The sequence below is a fragment of the Papaver somniferum genome, unplaced genomic scaffold (assembly GCF_003573695.1).
Source record: "Papaver somniferum cultivar HN1 unplaced genomic scaffold, ASM357369v1 unplaced-scaffold_24, whole genome shotgun sequence".
In the NCBI taxonomy this organism is placed as follows: Eukaryota; Viridiplantae; Streptophyta; class Magnoliopsida; order Ranunculales; family Papaveraceae; genus Papaver; species Papaver somniferum.
In genome coordinates, this window is record NW_020634374.1 from 3,580,113 (window position 1) to 3,600,252 (window position 20,140).

Below are 20,140 nucleotides of genomic sequence, written 5' to 3' on the forward strand. Positions count from 1 at the left end.
ATGAGAGAAGCTGAAATTGGGTTTCTAGAAAGTTTCTGCAACAGCTGTAGTATAAATAGACCAGCAACAGATTGGCAAATTAGCAAGAACATATGTTGCTGACTCGGGAAATTCCGCAACAAAGTCAAGTTGTAATTCAATGTTTACAAGGGTATCACAAAATTAGATGACAGGAAAAAAGAGTGTACCAATGTCAGATCAAAAAGAGTAGTTTTCTGTGAATGGTCCATCCTCCCGTATATAGTGTCGAGCTAGATAAAACCTACACCAATATGCTCATTTTCCTTTTGTAGAATATAAACAAACTGGCACTGATCTAGGATCAAGCTCCCAACAGCCACACAGCTTGCCATACCTTGCCTCTGTCAACCTGAAAGCAGGAACTTGATGCGAGAACCTATACAATTCAGTCCACGGTATTGCAACCGCAATAGAGTCAAGCCCTTCTTTTTCTTTAGCACTGAAGAGCATCTTAAAACCGGTAACCCTTTGCAAAAGGGAAACGATTATCCAACTGGCATCAAACACCTGTAAAACTTCCACCATGTAGTACTCGCAGCTCTTTAAGTCGGAGCACTTCAAGTCAGAGGAAAATTTACTGTACAGAGCCCACACTTCCCCCACCCTTGGGTACATAGTCTGCAAGTCATTACCAGCTGCTACCCCACTTACTTGATGAGAGAAAGAAATTGAATCATTAAAGACAACACCATCACCAGATGCAACCTTAAACGTCCCACAGCACACTGGCATTCCCTTGTCAACCCATGGAATAACGGCCCTTGGTGGATTGCACGATTTAAGCCACTTTACAGCCAAATTAAAAAGTGGATAAGATTCGACACTCTCTATCCGAGCATAGTTCTTGGGTAACTCATCCAATTTGCAATACAATGCCCATACCTGACCAGTCTTAAACTTCTCGCAGGATCGCTCATTGTCAAAGTTGTAAATTCAGTCCCTGGTTTTTCAAAAATCTTCAAAGGAGAAGGCGAAGAGGGGATTTCCTTGTCCAAACTGACAGGTATGGCATCCACACCATCTGGAATCACTTTCTTAGCGTTAGCAGCAGCGTTTTCCTCATAAATATCTGCCAATCTGCGGAAAGTGGGGCCAGCGCAACTTTTCTTGACAACTGAAACTGTGGTTGCCTTTCTCTTACGCTGAGGTCGACCAGAACTTTCTGCAATCCGCATTTCCTCATAATCGTCTGCCGATCTTGTAGACGAGTTACCTCCTATTGGTTTCCTTCTTCCAGCCAAGGTGCTTTTATTTTCAGAGTTTATTCTCATTTTTGGCTTGCTAAACTTGCTACACTGCCTTTGGGATTTCACAATTGTCCAGATGGAAAGGTCCTTGGGTACTTTGCTCAGCAACAAAATTAGAATTGGTGCCCACGCCATCTGATCCCATCTCCTTAGCACCAGCCTGGTCTGCAAATGAAGCTTCTTTGGAAAAACTGGAACTAACGGAAGAGAATAAACAAAGAGGCACTGCTTTAGGATCCAACTCCCAACATCCACGCAATGTTCATTCTTTTTCATCCGTCAACTGGATTGCAGGAATCTGATGAGAGAACCTAAGCACTTCACGGCTTGGTATCTCGAGTAAGCATTGATGCCCTGCTTTCATCTGAGCCTTGAACACCGTCTTATAATCAGAAACCTTCTCCAAAACCAACACCTTGTATATATCGCTCACCTGTACAACTTCGCATATATCATACTTGCATGTTTGGAGGTCAGAAAAAGACCACTCTGAACTAAAATTCTTGTATATTGCCCATACCTCTCCATTCCTTGGATAGATTGCAACCTTGTTTTCCATCCCAGCAACTGTTCCTTTCACAAGATGAGAGAAAGACAAAGTATCATGAAACTCCATGTCATCGCCACTGGAGAAAATTCCACAGCATGTGGGTATTTTATTGTCAAGCCACTGGAGACAACTCGTGGAGTGCAAATTTCAAGCCATTGTATGTTCACTTTGAACTGCGGAACCGATTCAACCTTTTTAATCCGAGCATAGTACTTGGGCAAGCCATCCAACTCGCAATACACAGCCCATAACTGACCAGCTCGGAATTTGTCTTGAGTCTTGTCAATTTCGAAGAAATAAAATTCCGACTCTGGAAGTTCACAAGGATCAAAAGTCGAAGAAGGAATTTGCTCATAACTGCTCTTTGCCACAGCTTTCACACAATCGGAAGATAGAATTTTCCTCTTCTTTGGCATAGGAGGATTCTTTGATACAGATTTCATGGAATCATTAACTTTACCATCAGCAGTTTCAGCTTTCTCATCAATGAAATCAGAAACTTCTTCAAGGTTATTAGGCAGTGAAGCAGGATCAAGCTCAAAATAACCTTCAGGGACAGTTGTAAGTTCCCTACCATTCGTTCTAAATGAAGGAACCCTGTGGGAGAATCTCAACATTTCATTTACTGGTATCTGAAAGGAAGGCATGCCATTGTTTTTGACTGGCTTAAACAGGCATACATAACCTTTTAACAACCAAAATGCCAGACTTGGTGTAATCTGACAGGACTACAACAAATTCATACTCGTACTCTCTGTGGTTGTCTGGATCAGAACTCCATTTCACATTCCAATTCTTGTAGAGAGCCCAAGTTTCACCTTTCCGGGGATAGATCTTGTAAGTATTTCTAGCACCTTTCTGCCAGACAATCTTATGAGAGAATGTACTTACACCTTCAATAGTATGGGTCTTCTCATGTTTGAATACCCCACAAGCAACAGGTAACCCACTTCTCTTCCAAGCAGTCTCATCTATATCATTAGCAACATAATCCAACCATGTGAGATCCACCTTGAAAGGTGAATATACCTTATTGATCCGAGCATACCATCTAAATCGTCAAAAATTGCCCACATCTGATCAACTGCAAAGCATTCTTCACTCCGATGCCTGTCAAAGTCATAAAAATCTGAATCGGCAACGGCCACTGGTTCAGGTCCTTCTTCATAGTTGTCATCATCTTCAGCTACGTGCTCTCCACTATTCTTGCTGGGGGCTTCATATCTAAGTGTTGTTCTTTTTTTGTGTGGGTCACATTCACGGTTTGTGTAGTTTGAATTACAAGATGATCTATCAAACTCAGGTTTCACTGAATGCCTGCAAAAATTACTGAATCATTAGAAGCAGCTACTTGGTGAAAAACCTTCAACCTTAACACACCTAAACACTAGTACTGCATGCTAACAAAACAAATCTAAAAGATAAAAGCTGAAAGAGATGTACTTACTTGTTTCCTGCATGCCAGTTTTCAGATTTTTCATCTTCTGCAGTTATACTTGCATGTTCTTTTAAATCTTTTCCTTTGTTTGTCAAAGGCTTCGACTCAGATTCTATACCTTCACGATCTCTTTTCAACACAGAGTGACATATCTCATAATCATGAGCTCCTGCATACGTTCCTTGAGCATCTCCACCCGTTCCTTGGCCATTAGAGAACTTTGATGTGAACCCTGGTGGAGGCTTCATATCTACGTCTTGTTCTTTCTTTGTGTGGGTCACATTTATGGTTTGTGAAGTTTGAATCACAAAATGATCTAATCAAACTCAGATTTCACTGAAATGCCTGCAAAACTACTGAATCATGAACAACATCTACTTAATGAAAAACCTTCATACTAAACACACCTAGATACTACTAGTAGTGCAAGCTTAAAGAGATTTACTTACTTGTTTGCTGCATACCAGTTTGAAGACCTCTTTCTCTCATTCTCTACACCTTTGATAATGAATGGAGTGAAGAGTAGATAGAAAATGCAGCATTTAAAAGTTAATGCAGGCAGTTGAGATGGCTGAATTTGAAGTTAATGTTTATCATGTTAGAGTCCTAACGGGAGACATTAAAATGCCATGTTACCTGTACTTATGAAGCATTAGATGCACCAAGGAAAGTACATATGGGAGTTCATTAATTAGGAAAGTTCTTTTTGATGATATGAACTGAATATAACAGGGGCATGAGTGACACAAATACTCCCTTAAAATGTATAGAGAAAATGTTTGGACCTGGGTAAACTGAATCCAGAATCAGGAGACGTTTCCCTTTGAGGCTCTACTGAAGTGAAGTGTAACTCAGCTCCACTTACAAAATCCAGCATCCCCAATTAACATTTTGTGCTCCCATGGTGATGATGATTCTTGTTGCCTTGTTGGAAGAAGAAGAAGAAATCTATGTCTATTTTGTTTAGCGGTAATATGTTTCTTTTGCTCATGAAAATGAAATCAAACTAAATACAGATACTTTTGTTATTGGACTTTTCTATCCTTGTTTCATTGGAGGAATCACAAACATGTCTTTTTCATTCCGGTTATGGGGATTCCGTGCATGTTACATGATTCCGGCAATTCCCAGTGTGGTTGACGCCTAGATTTGTTATTTTCAATTGCTATATATATAATTATACACCATTTCAGGATAACTTATATACATTTTGCACTTTGGATACCCACAGATGAAATGGTAAGCCGGAAACAAAAAAATTAATATTACAACCTCTGGCAACTAGTAATTTCCCACCGCTTCACCACCTGCAAGGCTTCCCTTAGCAAAAAAAATCTGCAGAAGCGGTTCTTTCTGGTTGTGTTCGTTAGTTTATCTGTCTGTTTATGAATTGTATTGTACCAGATTTTTAAATTCCACTTGAGGATGTTCTGTTTATTCTTTGTGCACCCAATGTTGGAGCAGCAGGTTTGGCTCCGCGACCTCTTCCAAGAGACAATGGCTTGGCGCTGGTAGTTGGTTCAGGGCGGCAATGGCTGCCCATGGATCATCCTCGTCAGCTTTTGATGATGATGCTCTCATGTTCGAAGATGAAGATGATGCCTGCATGCTGGAAGATGTTGACCTTGGGGCAGGAGCGGCAATAGATCCCCACAAGTCCTCATCCTTGGCTGCCCGTACTGGGCTCTTAAGTTTCACATCTGTAACTGAATGATAACAGAAAAATCCAAGTTCATTTAGAAAAGGTGAAGGCAAAAATGTCTTTTCCGTTTTGAGAAAGAAATAGAGGTGAGGCTGAGATTCCTTTCACCTCGCTTGGTTGACAAGCAAGTTATACTTGAATCATATCAAAATTTAAAATTTGCATACTTGACAAAGTAATTCAAAGTTCACGCCCAACACTCGAATAGTCAAAAGATGATTTACCTTGCAACTTTGGTTGCACAATGGGTCTTTTTTTAGCAGCTTGAATGCTGGCAAAGGCTGCAGGTTTCGGCTCCTCAAGTGGTTCAATATATCCCATTTGTCTTTTTCATCATTGCCTTGCTCTTCAATTATACCATTCTCAATTTCTCCCCAACCATCTGGTGATGTTGGAGATGGTGGGATGGGTGTATCAGCTGGATCAGTAGTAAAAGTTGGATAGGCCGGGATTCCATGGGGAGGATCCACCACTAGAAAGTCACAAGAAAGTGAACTCAGTAATCTTAGATTCTAAGTGAAAACAATGCATCTACTAATAAAACAAATCATTAGAGTCCCACACCTATCACCAACCAATCTAACCACAAACTTCTAAATCACACTCTAGACATGGATGCAAAACTAAACACAAAGGCTGTTTTATATTTCATTTTGGTTCCTTATTCACAAATTTCACACATTGGCTTCCTGAATTTATGAAAGCTTATATAAGTTGCAATTTCAGAGATCACCCGTACAAACGGTAATGCTACAAACGTCCACTTCACTTAAAAGAATGGGGTCAAACAGTTAGACTGGCATATGGTTAAGGGCAACGTGAATAAGAAAACAAGTAATCGAGACACAAACCTGAGCTTGAGACTGCTGTAGAAAGTTGGCTGCTTGATTCTGCTGACGCAACTGGAGCTTGGTCAGCTTTTCCCTTGATTGTCAAAGAGTTCATCGCCCATCTGCATTTCAATGTGTATTTCAAGTTTCAGATACATATTTAGTAGTAAGTGAATGTTTGTGATTGACACCATTCTACAGAGAGTGCGTATGAGAGAATTTGGTAACTGACATCTGGTAATAACTCAAAAGACCAATTTGACTTACCCGAGGAAACCTGCATTTCCAGCAGACATTCCCATTCCTGAAGTTCCAGTAGTATCTCCACTATTAATCTGCTTAAAATATTCAGTCTGAATGTTATTCAACAGATGAAATGACCACTGCTTGAATAAATAAATCAAAGCAGCAGAGATCAACCAAACCTTTTCATCGAGCTGCTTTACAATCTGTAAAAACAGATCAACAGCTTGAAACGCTTTTGATCGAACATCACTGCAATGTATAATTAAAGCAATTTATGTTATAATCTCCTCTAAATTGACTACAACCAAAATGTTGCTTCTCTGAGGGAGGAAAAAAAGGTTATTTGAGCTTGCCTATCGGGATCAATGGTAAGTACAACGATGTTTGGCAAGATACGAGTTGCAATCTCCACTCTGTCATAATATGAACTCGTGGCACATAAAGCCATGACACCTTCAACAATACAAATTTCATGTGATTATACTCAAGAAGATAATAGTACAGAATATTATGAAAGATATTATAGTCTTTACTCAAAATTACCAACAATTCACAAGCCAGAATAATGCCAATCAGGAACATGCACATGCGTCCTAATTGTATGAATATAAGCATCTGATGCAGCTGACGAACCCTTACTATTAAAACATTCATATTACATGAATGTGTACATGTGCTTGTGATACAGAGCTAGAGTTGGAGTTATTACCTGCTCCACGGGCGGGCGAGAAAGTATCACGTAGTGCACGGACCGCAAATGCGTTAATCAAGACTCGCTTTCTTGTCTGCATTTTTGTGTAGACCCAAGGATATGATTACAAGCTCCAAGTGTCACTGGAAGACATATATATATACTGCCTAACTACTACCGAAAGTCTAGTGTAATCCTCGAATGATAATATTCTTGATACTCGCCTAAATAAATAAATAAATAACCTACCGCAGTGAATCAAAGTAGTGATATATTGTAGAACTGTAAAATAAAAAATAAGGGGGTCGAGAGTCTGACCCCGTCGTTTAGATAGCTGGCAATATTCCCGAGTAGAAACGTGGTGTTTGTTCTAATAACTGCTTCTTCATCCACCTGTACGACTAGCAAATTATAAACTACAACATAGACTAACCTAAGATATACAATTAATGAACAACTGCGAGGAGTTAGTAGCTTACCTGTAACTTTGAAAGATACTTCAACAAAGATCCTGCAATAGTTCGCTGGGACAGCTGCAATTTCAAGCCAATCAAAAATTATCTATTTTGCACTCAACTGTAAGTAGGAAGTTATTAAGTGCAGAAAATTCAGCAAAAGGTTAACCAGATTTTCAGTTAATGAGCCTTACACCTAAAGGGTACATCTATTGTTTATTTATACAACCAGTCTTATCTTGTGTTTACTCCGTACTAACAGGAAAATAAGTAGATTGTATCCATACCTTGGGTGCCAAAATGAGCATCGACTTTAGTGTCAGTTCCCGAAGAACAGCAGATGTATCAGAAAACCCAGTGGCAACATGAGGATAAACCTAATGCAAGCAACATTAAGTCCATTCAGAATTTCCAATCAGATGGTACAATAGCAACGTGTATTTACTAAAAAAATGTCCACTCCAGAATAGAATTTCCCCTCTGCTATTAAAAGACCTGTCAACGCCAACCACGTACCTGCTCATCTACAATTTGAGAAGATAATGACTCTCCATACTGATCGAGATGTTGTAGAAGGCCTACTCGAATATCACGGTCATTCGAGGCAAATAGTTTCACAACAGTTGGCAATATCTATTAAAAAAGAAGGAAGCGTCAGAACCATCAACACAGATATAGAAATAGAGACAGGTCAAAAGAGATGGGATAAAAGGGGCTGATCTTTGTTAATAAAGAATAATAGAAAACGAGAGTCGTTGAAAGCAAATGACCTTAGCAGTGAAATCTTCAGTAGACAACCACGAAGCCATTTTCAATAAAGCAATCAAGGCAGGAGCAGCAGCTGAACCAAATTCTAGCGCAGACGCTAGCAAAGGAAGTAACTGCAGTAGCATGTGATAAAAGTAAAACCATGGCTCAGATACTGAGAACTAACAAGAAAATGCCAAAAAATGTAGGAAAAGGATAAAAGGCTAGGTGCAAACATCAAGTGCAAGACCTTTTTCAGAACAACTGAGCGAGGAAGCTGCTGAGCCATGTTTGGAAGTTTATGGAAGAAGGTATCTTTCTCAACACTATCTTTCAAACTTAGGATTTCCATGAATTGGATTGTCTCCACAAGCCTATTCTGGAAATACTCTGACAAAGCATACATGCTGATATATCAGTACTGGGTAGAAAAAACATTAGACAGGCAGGTCACGAGAAAAACAAAGAAATATGATATACCTTCAAACAATAAGATCACATGGATTATCTAAACCTCAACAATAAAATCAAAGACTAGCTCAAACATGTACGAGAATAGAGAAAAGTCAGCACACTCAAAACATAAAACTCACCACTGTTCTCTATAAGTTTCGAAGTATTCAATCTGTGAGGGGGCATTATATTCAAGAGCTTCTGGTAATCTGGAAGTAGGGACTGTGAGACGAGAAAAGGGTCAAAAATGCATATGGAGTGAAAAAATTTCAATGGAGAGAAAATATACAAAAAAACTTCACATCAATGTGCATGCATAACTTAGAGAATCCATAGAGTTTACATACACTTTAAGCCTACTTTAGATGTCATTCACGTTGCTAAGCAAACAACCTAGATTTCACTAAAGAAGAAACGCTGTGTAAAATGAATCGTCAAATCTCCCAAAAGGAAGACAGTGTGAGTAAAAAAGGTTATCTTCTTCAAAGAATGTGTTCTTTCTTTCCTACTTTAGATGTCAGGTACACAAATTGCTCATAGTTGTCATCAGAAATAGAAAAATCTTGAGAAAATATCACTTCAGTCAATATGTGTGTTGTTAGTTATTATGTTATTAAGTATGTGATGTGTCACAACAAATGCTATATCCTACGTAAAGACAACATTATGGGCTAGAAAGCAACTAGTCAGAAAAAAAAATACGTAGTTCAGCTATAAAAACTAAGTAAAACAACATCACATAGTTCAACTGTAGGTAATAACAAAACTAAAAACGGACCCCATGGAGATCCTACAAAGGTTATGTGCTGACCTTTGGAATTGGTGCTGTATTTCCCAGCTCTTCTGTTTTGGCCAATCTCATACCAGAGAAAAGCTCGTAAATAAGACAGCCTATCATAATTGTTTAACACAAGACACCAACAAAATTGCATCAGTATGGATACAAGGAACAAATATCTAAAAACAAAAATCTTAATATCCAGAGAGCTCAAAGATTGAACATTAACCAGTGAAACCTAGAACAAAACTGTTGTCCTGTATTTTTTGTGCTCCGGCTACGAAGCCAATACCCATACCCACAGTATAGGTACCCACCTCTTTACAAGACATGTGGCAACTCCAGTTAAGTAAAATGTACTCCATCATTAACTACTAATAATTGATTAAACAATTACTCAATTACCCATAAAATTAGATTGCCATATTCCCCAAATTTAGTAGGAAATCTTTACCATACTTTAGGTACTACATTGTTCCAAGTAAATGAAATATATTGTAAGTTATCTTTTTACAATAACAAAATTTATAAAGAACTTGCCTTTGGTATGTTACTGCTCTTCAGCAAGAGCTCGTCTACAAATATAATGATATGACGATTGTGAAGCAGGTACCAGAGTCATAAGCGGGTGAATTTGTACAACTGATGGCCATCTGATTCATAGGCTTGGTAAGTTACCATTTGTTGCTCAACATCTAACTGATTAAGGGTACCTAGAGAAACGTGCAGGTACAAGCCACTTCAACTAATTCAAAAACTTAGATCTTCATATAACTTTTAACTACGGTTTTCTACATTACAATAAATAACTTACCAGTATATCGACTAGGAAAGATGTAATAAGGATTTCCTACTAAATTCAAGGAATTTAAGAATTTAATCTTATGTGTAAGTTAGTAATTGTGTAATAGCTAAACATTAACTATTTATTAGACAAAAAATTCCTAACTGAAGTTGCCACATGTCATGTAAGGAAGAGACTACGAATACTCATACGGTTCACATCGTATCTGGGGTGGGGTTTTTGATGTGCTTGGTATTTCAAAAGCAGCGGGGATAAAACTAAGAAGGGTCAACTAAAACTTACCCAGTCCCCAAGAATCAATGGCATAAGGTGGTGATTTTCGGATTGCTGCCCAATCAGATTTTGCCAATTCCATCGGTTTGTGCTGTGCCCCAACTAGCCACTCATATTGCTGCAAAATGTTTTATTTAGTGAGAAACCATTAGAAGGACAAGAAAACAACAGTTTCCAATGAAAAGTGGGATCACATAACAGACCATGGTGGCCTACAACTTATGCATCCACAAAAGCTGCCAAAAGTTGAAGTCAAAAACATAACTTTAGAACTATTTTGACTTGAGAATTACCAGCATTGGTCCAGTAGAACCTTCATTATTTCCATCAAACTCAGATAGGACATCGAAAGCATGTAGTTTCCAGTCCAACGTAGGAGTCACAACAACACTTGCCAAGCATACATTACCATGAACCTGTAACAGTCAGAGGAGATCAAATAAGATGATAAGATCTGACACAATACAAGTTCCAAAATAGTGAGATACTAATATTTATACTAATGTAAATATGTGAACTAGGATAAAGATCAAAGGAACACGACTTTAAGTACATGTAACAAATAATTGATTCCTCGCCAATAATGATTTAGTCAGGGTTGTAAGATGATCAACAAGAACATAATAATAAAGAAAAAATATCAGGTAAGCGCTCTTACTAGTTAGCAGTCGTTGTTCAGAAAGCTTAAAGCCTTAGATATCTGATGCAGTCCCCATGCATAATACTCATCCCTGCCACCAAAGTTATTACAAAAAAAGTTAAAAATTAACATACTAGTAGCTAGAATCACAGCAAAGAATAGATCAGAATATAACAAACTAGAAGTATTAGAAACTCAGATCCAAATAAGGAAAAAAAATTGCAGTGCTAAGACACTTAAAAGTTGAAAAATAACTAAAAGAAACTGGATGAACCTCATAGGCAAACTTTATTACTTGAAAAGAATACATCGACCAATCTATAGAGATATATACCCCCCACAAACATTCCCCATGCAGTTATGTCCATCATCACTAACAGTTGGAAGAGAACCCTACAGTTAAAATAGAAGTAAAAAAGATCCCGGTATACCTTTGGGTACCTTCAAGGCCTAATTCCTTAATCTTCTCAGAAAGTGGCATGACAGGCTCTGTAACAATGTAGATGGTATGCTTCGGAGTAGCCCCATCAAAAATCTCGGCCTCTGTGCTGTGAAGAAATGATAAGATATTTGGATGCCTAACCTGCAAATGCGCCCAGAAATACGCATTACTAGAGGAGAATCTACTAATGAACAACTATAATTTTCCCAGTACATGCGATTATTACCGTTCGTAGACGTCTGACACCATTACGACCAGCAGCTAAATGTCCATCCCCCTGAGCATTACTCCCTGTAAGTGAAAATATAGACACCAACGAACCATCATCCTGGTAAAAGAAAAAAAAACAGACAAACAATCACAAACAACAGCAAAACATTGCATGATTCAGTTTAATTATATAGCAGTATCTTGTTTCACTAGTGCTAAATAAACCTAAAAATTTCTATCGAAAACCATGTCCAATTCAAAATTCACATAATTGAAAACGGTATACTATTGGAATCTCCATCGTAGACCTCGGAATCAAACTAGTTATCTTAACTCATCACTAATGTCCACTCACGGTTGCTGTAATTCGAAAAATTGGAATCGTGATTCGTGAAACTAATGAATAATGTGAGAGAATGAAGAAGAAGAAATAATACCTTGGAAGTGCCGCGAGAGTGAGTCCAAGAACCCCAAGCAGAAGAGTAAGGTTCACCGACGTTATAAGGTAGATCTTTCAATCCTGTACCAGAGCCACCTACTACGCCTATCAGAAACTTAAACATCTCTTTCTCTCTTCCTCTACAATTCTTCTTCTTCTCGATCACAGTAACATAGAGAATACACTATATGTTTCACGCTCTGTGTCTGTTTTGTTAACCCGGCTAAATTGGGCGGAGAATAACTCGGCCTTCCGGGCGGCGGTCTTCTGAATTTTAGTCCCGTCTTGGGAAAATTTGATATGGGGTGTGTAAAAAGATTCCAATTCCTAATCTAAATGGGGAAATAATCGGTTGGTCCATTTATATTTGAGACCACAAACAGTTTGGTCTAGTGGACGCGTTTCTTGCTGGAAACACACGCATTGTTTGGTCCATAATTATTTAGAAACAAGCCTCTAACCCGGTGCATACGCATCTGAATTGTGTAAAGCTTGCTGAGTAAAGTTGGCACTAACTCACCCCACTTTATTAATTTGAACTATAGCTTCAAATATACTTTGAGTCGGCATCTTTAATCGGTATTCCTGCTGGTACGATTTTGTCATCGTTTGAGGCTGAGTTTGGTTTAGAAGGAATAACAAAATCAGCGCATGCGGAAGCTCATGCTTTGCAATTCGATGGTGTAAATTGTTGAAACAAATATATAAGTAAGATATGTAGCATGCATTATCTTGAGTTAAATAATAGTTTCCGCACCTAGGTTCCCCAATCATGCCGAATGTTTTTCCTTCTCGCAAGTCTTTCATTACCATTAGTTGATTTAATTTAATGCTGAGACAGTTAGGGCGGTCTTCATTTTCTGACCTGGTATCGAATTCAAAGATTATTTTTTTTTATAAATGGCCACATCCAATCACATGTGAAACTCATGAACAAATTCCGAGGTCCTATAAATCTGCATATTGCTATTGTATCATGATAGTGTAGTAATATGTGCGTCGGGCCTTTGGTAAACAAAGATTGTAACACAATATAGATTCCCAACGGATGGAGGTGATGTGCCGCCTCACATCAGCACTGCATTTTTCAAACCGTTGTAAAGTTAACCTCCCAATACGTCTAGGTTCCAACCAAGCTCAATCTGGATTTTTTTTCCCCAAATATTGTTGGAATAGACGACTTCCCTGAAATTTGTAATGAGGATTTTCATTTGGTCGTTGTTGTGCGCTACATGCATAATACTAAGCTTTTGACATTTTTTTCCCTCTAGTTGAGGCGACATTCATCTCCATATGGGATATCTAGGGTATATCCATCTCCATCTTCAGCATAAGGAAACAGTAATGGGTATTTCATTGCTTTAAAACTCGGATGAATTTAGTGATCCTCTTTGAGCAGATCTCTTGTTGTTGACCATTATATCTCTGCACATATTCCTGCTATTACCACCCCCTGCGATTAGAGAAGACAACTCCGTTATAGGTGATGTATACTGGCTTCCATCTTCTTCACGATGAAATGAATATAAATCCAACGGAAAATGGGTCATTTTTCCAAATATTTTTAAATCACGGTCCAAATGGACGAGTAAAAAATAGTTTGGGTGAAATGACCAAAAAAAAAATAGCAAGGATGAAACTGGATTCATCCTAGCTTAAATTTAAAAAATAACAAGGATGAAACTGGATACATCCTGTGTAAATTAAAAATAAGAAAAAATATTTGAAAATTGGCACGATGAAACTGGTTACATCCTGCCTATTTTTACATTTTTGTTCATTTAAACAGTATCAAAATCTAACTGTCCATTTCACCCAAGAATTGTTGATTTTGGTCTTTTTAACCAATTTTGTGTAAATCCAACTGACACCCTTCAGATTCTTGATTACTTTCATGTACAACTTTGATCATGCGTTTCGCACTTCAGCTATGCGGAAAAGTATCGGCAGTTGCCTCCATAATTGAACCAAGGCACTTCACCATTATGAACAAACCAAATAATTCATTGGTTTTAACTGCTTCTACCACAAATTGCTCCGTAAGAAGAACCCCAAAATTGAATACATCACTGCATTCATTTAACATGCCTCTCAATGGGTACTTCCATTTCTTCCTATCGACAGTAAGAGATCTTGGGAATGGTTGAATGGAAATATTGATGTTTCGTTAAAAAAACTGCTCATAACTTGCTTTGGTAAAATGTGTGACCCAATCTGCTGGGTAAGAATTCAGTTTTACCTATAATCATTCTGTTCTCGTGAATAACATGATGAGAATTGGGGAAATGTATTTCGAACGTTTCTTGTGTTGCGCCTCTCTTTTTTTGCTGCAAAATACTCGCCCTTGCACTTGCATCATGTTCGCAACTTTTCTTTTATTTTGAACTGTTACACCATAAGATATAAATTTTATATACGTATATTGTGTCGATGCAGTACCTTTTGTTCCAAATGATTGTTCTTTTGTGGTTCCAACAAAAGCAGTCACCATTCTTCCATACGTTTTTTTTTCTTTCTGGCGCAGGCTTAGTTAACTATGATTTGGAGAATTCTTTCAAATGGAAGTGCAGGTTTTTCCTCTTTTCTTTGTACAAATTTACAAGTTTGGTGGTTCTGGTAGTTAGTTACTGAAACGTTTTTATAATCAGGCAACCGTTGGTGGTCAATGGTTGTGTTTTCTTTGTGTATTTTTTTTCTTCGAAGGGATGCGTCTTGTTTTGAATATTGATGTAGTGACCCTTGAATTTGCATCTAATATAGAAGTGACTGTTGGATTAGCCAATCAAATTACGCTGACTAGGGAAGGCAGTGCTGATGGCAATTAAAAATTTCTTTTAATTTTGGTGTCGTTTCAAATATTTTAAAGTTCAAATAGACGTCTTTAAGAAAGTTTCGCCAAAGATATTCACGACCATTGGTGGTGCCAAATAGATTGTGATGGCTGGGAAAGTGTTGTTGATGTGGCTTTACTACAATCAAGAGTGATTGTGGTGTCGACATGTGGCGATTTTGGGGTCTCTTATTATAAAGAAAGATATTAAATGGACCAAACTGTCATTTTATGTTAAATACTTATTTTTTATAGCAGTTCATTATGTCTGATGAACTCCGGAGTTCATTCTAATGAACACCTAATAAAACCTAAAAAACTTTGCTTACTTATTTTTTGTAGCAGCTCACTCTGTCTGATGAACTCTGAAGTTCATTCTTTCAAATGAACACCTAATAAAACCAAACTAAATCACATATGAAAATAGGGTTCATTCTGTAAAATGAACACAACACAAAACTTCATTATTATGACAGAGTTCATTCTTTCAAATGAACACCTGATAAAACCTATATGAAAACAGAGTTCATTCTTTTAAATGAACACCTGATAAAACCTATATGGAAACAGAGTTCATTCTTTTAAATGAACACCTGATAAAACCTATATGGAAACAGAGTTCATTCTTAAAATGAACACCTGATATAACCTATAAGAAAACAAAGTTCATTCGAAAAAATGAACACCTATCAGAAACTAATTAATCCAAACCTAGAATTGAGTTTATTCTTTAAGATGAACACCTAATTAATAAAGATCTAAAAATAGAGTTCATTCTTTACATGAACACGCACAAAAAATCCATAAAAATCAGAGTTCATTATGTTCGATAAACTTCATCGTCTTCATCATCTTCAAACAGCAGCAGAAAACAAATTCTTCGTCATCTTCAACAGCAGCAAAACTTCATCTTCAACACGAGCAACAAATCATCAAAATCAAGATTCTTCAACAGAGTTCTTCACCAACATGAGCAGTAAACATCATCTTCAAATCTCGGTAAATCAGTCTTCAAATCTTCTTCGTCGTCTTCGTCATTTAATTGTAGCAGCAGAAAAAAAACCTAGAAAAAATCACAGCAGAAGCAACAGTTGACGAAAAACTAAAAATCTTCGTCGTCTTCATCATCATATTCAACAGTAGCAGTAGAAATATAGAAGAAAAAACCAAAAAAATATCGTCGTTCTTCATCGTCTTCATGAGCAGCAGCAGAAAAAAAATGGAAATGTGAGATACTAGATCTGAAAACAAGAAGAGAGAGAAAGTAAACCTGAAAATAAGATATTTTCTAGGGAGTTTATCTATATATATGGTCCCAATGGGATATTTCTGTCACTACCAAATGATAATTACATCATGCGTGACGTCATCCCGCGTGGGTATTGTCCATCCTATGACCAAACTATTATTTTTAGGACCAAATAGTAATACATATTTTTAAAATGGACCAAACAGACAGTTGACTAGGTCAACTAGACCAAACTCTCTCTAATATATTATTTATAGGACCATATGGTATTTCCTACATTCTAAATATACTTATTACTGGATGTTTGAGAAGTAGCTTTCCAAAAAGTCAGAAGTTAGTTTGGCTGTCAGATTTCAAAACGAATTCTAGAAGCCGAAAAGTTAACTTTTTTTAAGCAAAATAGTTCTGCTTCTGACTTCGATTTCTGGATAAGCAGAATTCAAAAGCAGATTTGTATCCAAACGCTCTATTAAACTCAAAATCTATCTAAGGGATTTAGATACGGGGAAAAAAATCTTTTAAAAAAAATAAAGAATTTTAAAAATTAAGTTTATGAATGTAAGAACAATCCGCAAATTTGTTCTGTGGATGGATGTTTATGATGTTCTTCATAAATAAAGAACATCAATTACAAGTTTACAATCGGTATGTTAAGTATTTCATACCTGCCGATTCTAAGTAATTTTGGTTAAGACATTCTTTATCATCCCCAACAAAGAATTTTTCTTATATAAATCTGAGACACTATCACTAATTGGAACTTAATTCACTAAATACAATTGCACTATTTAAATATGGGGATTTTTTCCATCAACAAAAATTTGATTGGGTTTAAGGAATTACTTGCAGATAACTCTATTTAGCAATAAGTTTATCTGGAAGTAATTTAAGAACATTATTCAATATGCCCCAATTAAAAGAGGTAGTCCCCAATTTAGCAAGATTTGTTAATTGGAAAAAGATTGGAAGCACCGAGAAGGAAAACGATAAAAAATGCTTAACTTACTTCGCTCATCGTGTTATACTAGCCAAGACCAAGTAATGTGTTTATGGATCCTGGTTAAGCTCAGATAAAAAGTTTGTATTTAGTATTCATCCATCCATCCACTCATCATCAGAATCATGATCTTATGGTTGGTTCACATGAATCATTTCGGACCTAGTAGCACAACAACAATAACTACTTGAGAGATTGATTCTCTTACAATATATTACACTATATGACTAGTTTTATTTTATATTTGTAAGCAAATAAACGCGGTATTAGCAGTGGTTTTTATTGTTAGTGCTACATCTATTGAGGTATATCAGTTGCCTATTTGTTAGTTGTAGATACCAAAAATTGTGTGAAGTGGTAGACTGAGCTATGGGGTTTTCAGTGAGAGTTGCGAGAGATTAAGCACAAAATGGCCTCGCCTAAACCAATAGGAATGGTCGTTTTAATATTACTCCAATCAGATGAGAGAAGAATTAGACTAGTCTTAGAGAGGGAAGCAGATGAAAGAGGGAGATCAGAGTAATTATAGGTTTGTAAAGGAATGCTCAGAGAGATGTGTTTAGCTAAGTCGATTAAATAACATATTTATAGCTGAATTTTGTAATCTCAAGTCGGTGAAATGAGGATTGCTTGTCTTGAGGAGCACTTTTTTCTGCGATAAAAAGAATATGAAAAAGCGGGGTCTAACAACCACGCCCAATATTTCGTTCGTCAATCTGAATGGACTAACTCCAATATACTTTCAAGAGAATCAACTGGACAGTCAGACTCAATCTTTAAAAAAGTATATTAAAGAGTTATATCTCAATTTCTCAATTCAATCCGCAATCAAACAAATAAGAATTTGCGAGCCCCGATTGAACAAGAGATATAACTTGGACGGTATCACAAACCGATATCCAAGTGTCAATCAATTCAATCAACAACCCAAAGGCTGGATTCAAGAACTAATTGAACTTAATGCACATCCTGTGATATTTCAATTATATAACAAAATATAATGCGGAAAAGAAATGACACAGACACCAGAATTTTGTTAACGAGGAAATTGCAAATGCAGAAAAACCCCGGGACCTAGTCCAGCTTTGAACACCACATTGTATTAAGCCGCTACAGACACTAGCCTACTACCATTAAACTTCGGACTAGAACCAATCTCACACAGATCAAGGTACAGTTGCGCTCCTTACGTCTCTGATTCTACACACTTGATTCCTTTAGCTGATCTCACCCACAACTAAGAGTTGCTACGACCCAAAGTCGAAGACTTGATAAACTAATCAGTATCACACAGAAAAGTCTATTGATATAGATAAATCTGTCTCCCACAGAAATACCTATGAGTTTTGTTTCGTCTTATGATAAATCAAGGTGCACATGAACCAACTAATAAACCGGACTTATATTCCTGAAGAACAGCTTAGTATTATCAATCACCTCACAATAATCTTAATCGTATGGAAGCGAAACAAGATATTGTGGAATCACAAACGATGAGACGAAGATGTTTGTGACTACTTTTAATCTTACCTATCGGAGATAAATCCAAGCAAATCTTAGAAAAGATAATACTCAATCACGATAGTAAAAGTAAGATCTGAACACGTAACTACAGAGAAAATAGTTGGGTCTGGCTTCACAATCCCAATGAAGTCTTCAAGTCGTTAACCTACAGGGTTTTAGAATAAACCTAAGGTTAAAGGAGAATTGACTCTAGTCGCAGATAGTATCACATAGAAGGTGTGGGGATTGGGTTTCCCAGTTGCTAGAGTTCTCCCTTATATAGTCTTCAAATCAGGGTTTGCAATCAATGCTACCTTGGTAACAAAGCATTCAATATTCACCGTTAGATGAAAACCTGATTAGAAATCAAGATAATATCTTTCAACCGTTAGATCGAACTTAGGTTTTTACACACAAATGAAATGTACCTTCTTTTAAATATGGGTAACCGTACCTAAACGTGTAAACTAGGTTGGATCAACAATAGTTAACCGAAGTTATCCACGTGAACACTTTTATATCAACCTTATTCATCTTAATCACAACTAGTTCAAATTACTCAAATGAAACTACTTATAGAGTTGTTCAATTGTTATATTCTCATAGAAGTATACAAGAACACAATTGAAACAAAATCGGTTTGATTTACTCGAATCAATTCATGAACATTATAGTCATGGTTTGCAAAAGATTTCATTCCTTATTATATAAATATATTGGTTCATGACACAACCAATTCTTGAACATAACCCACTCAAGTATGCAAACTAGTACGCATACTTAAGTATCCGGATTTGGACTGTGCCCGATAGTATGAGTACGGGTACGCATATTATCACACATCCAAAACAACAATTGAATTAGTACGCGTACGGGTACGCATACATTAGTTCCCGAACTTCAACTGAGTTCGCCAGTACGCGTACGAGTACGCATACCAAGGCTCCCAGACTTTACTCTGCCTCGCCAGTACACATACAGGTATGCATACTATACCGGTCTTGGATCAACATACATGCAAGTACGCATACTATGTTTATAACCCAATTATGGTTAAGTGTTTTGAACTCTATTTCAATCATTGAAACATTCTTAGAGGATGACAATAGTTGTTTTCACAAACTATTAGCAGCAAAGCTACTTTCAAATGATTGACATAATTCATACCAAATATTCCGAGTCTACATCAAATGATGTTATAAGGCGATTTTCATATGATCATCTTTTGACTTTCGTCAAGAACATATGATGAACTTGGTTAAAGCGAAAGCTTACCAACACATATTTCGAGAAATATGTAAGCGAGTTAAACTTAACTCGAAATATCACATGTGTATAATCGAATACTATATAGCTATACGCATGTTATCTCAGTATAGGAGATAGAGTAGAAATAGACTTTCCCGAGTGATAGATGAGTTTCAGTCTCCACATACCTTTTGTTGATGAAGTTCCACAATCTCTCCTTAGTATTTCTTTGTCTTCAATTGATGAATGTCGTGAAGTCTAAAGCTCAACTACTCAATCTATCCTAGTCCGAGATATAGCTATAAGTAGACTCTAAATCAAGACTTATAGTTTTGATCACTAAACT

The 20,140-nt window shown here is 37.0% G+C and overlaps 1 protein-coding gene and 1 pseudogene across 1 annotated transcript; both read right to left on the reverse strand.

Moving 5' to 3' along the window:
- Positions 1–1,530: 1,530 nt before the first annotated feature.
- Positions 1,531–3,504, reverse strand: LOC113340875. Its single transcript, XM_026585927.1, has 5 exons — positions 3,266–3,504; positions 2,867–3,135; positions 2,504–2,789; positions 2,032–2,415; positions 1,531–1,894 (listed from the first exon to the last, which is right to left on the reverse strand). Exons 1-5 carry the CDS (start codon positions 3,502–3,504, stop codon positions 1,531–1,533), a joined length of 1,542 nt encoding a protein of 513 aa, XP_026441712.1.
- A 1,141-nt stretch (positions 3,505–4,645) lies between these two features.
- Positions 4,646–12,266, reverse strand: LOC113341037 (annotated as a pseudogene).
- Between the last annotated feature and the right edge of the window lie 7,874 nt (positions 12,267–20,140).

Excerpts from the sequence above, each read along its gene's own strand:
- LOC113340875 (XM_026585927.1), bottom strand. The coding sequence starts at position 3,504 with ATGAAGCCTCCACCAGGGTTCACATCAAAGTTCTCTAATGGCCAAGGA. Across the intron at positions 2,416-2,503 it reads GGCATTTTGGTTGTTAAAAG|GGTTCCTTCATTTAGAACGA; the intron begins GTTATGTATGCC and ends ATTCTCCCACAG. Across the intron at positions 1,895-2,031 it reads GAGTTGGATGGCTTGCCCAA|TGGCGATGACATGGAGTTTC; the intron begins GTACTATGCTCG and ends AATTTTCTCCAG.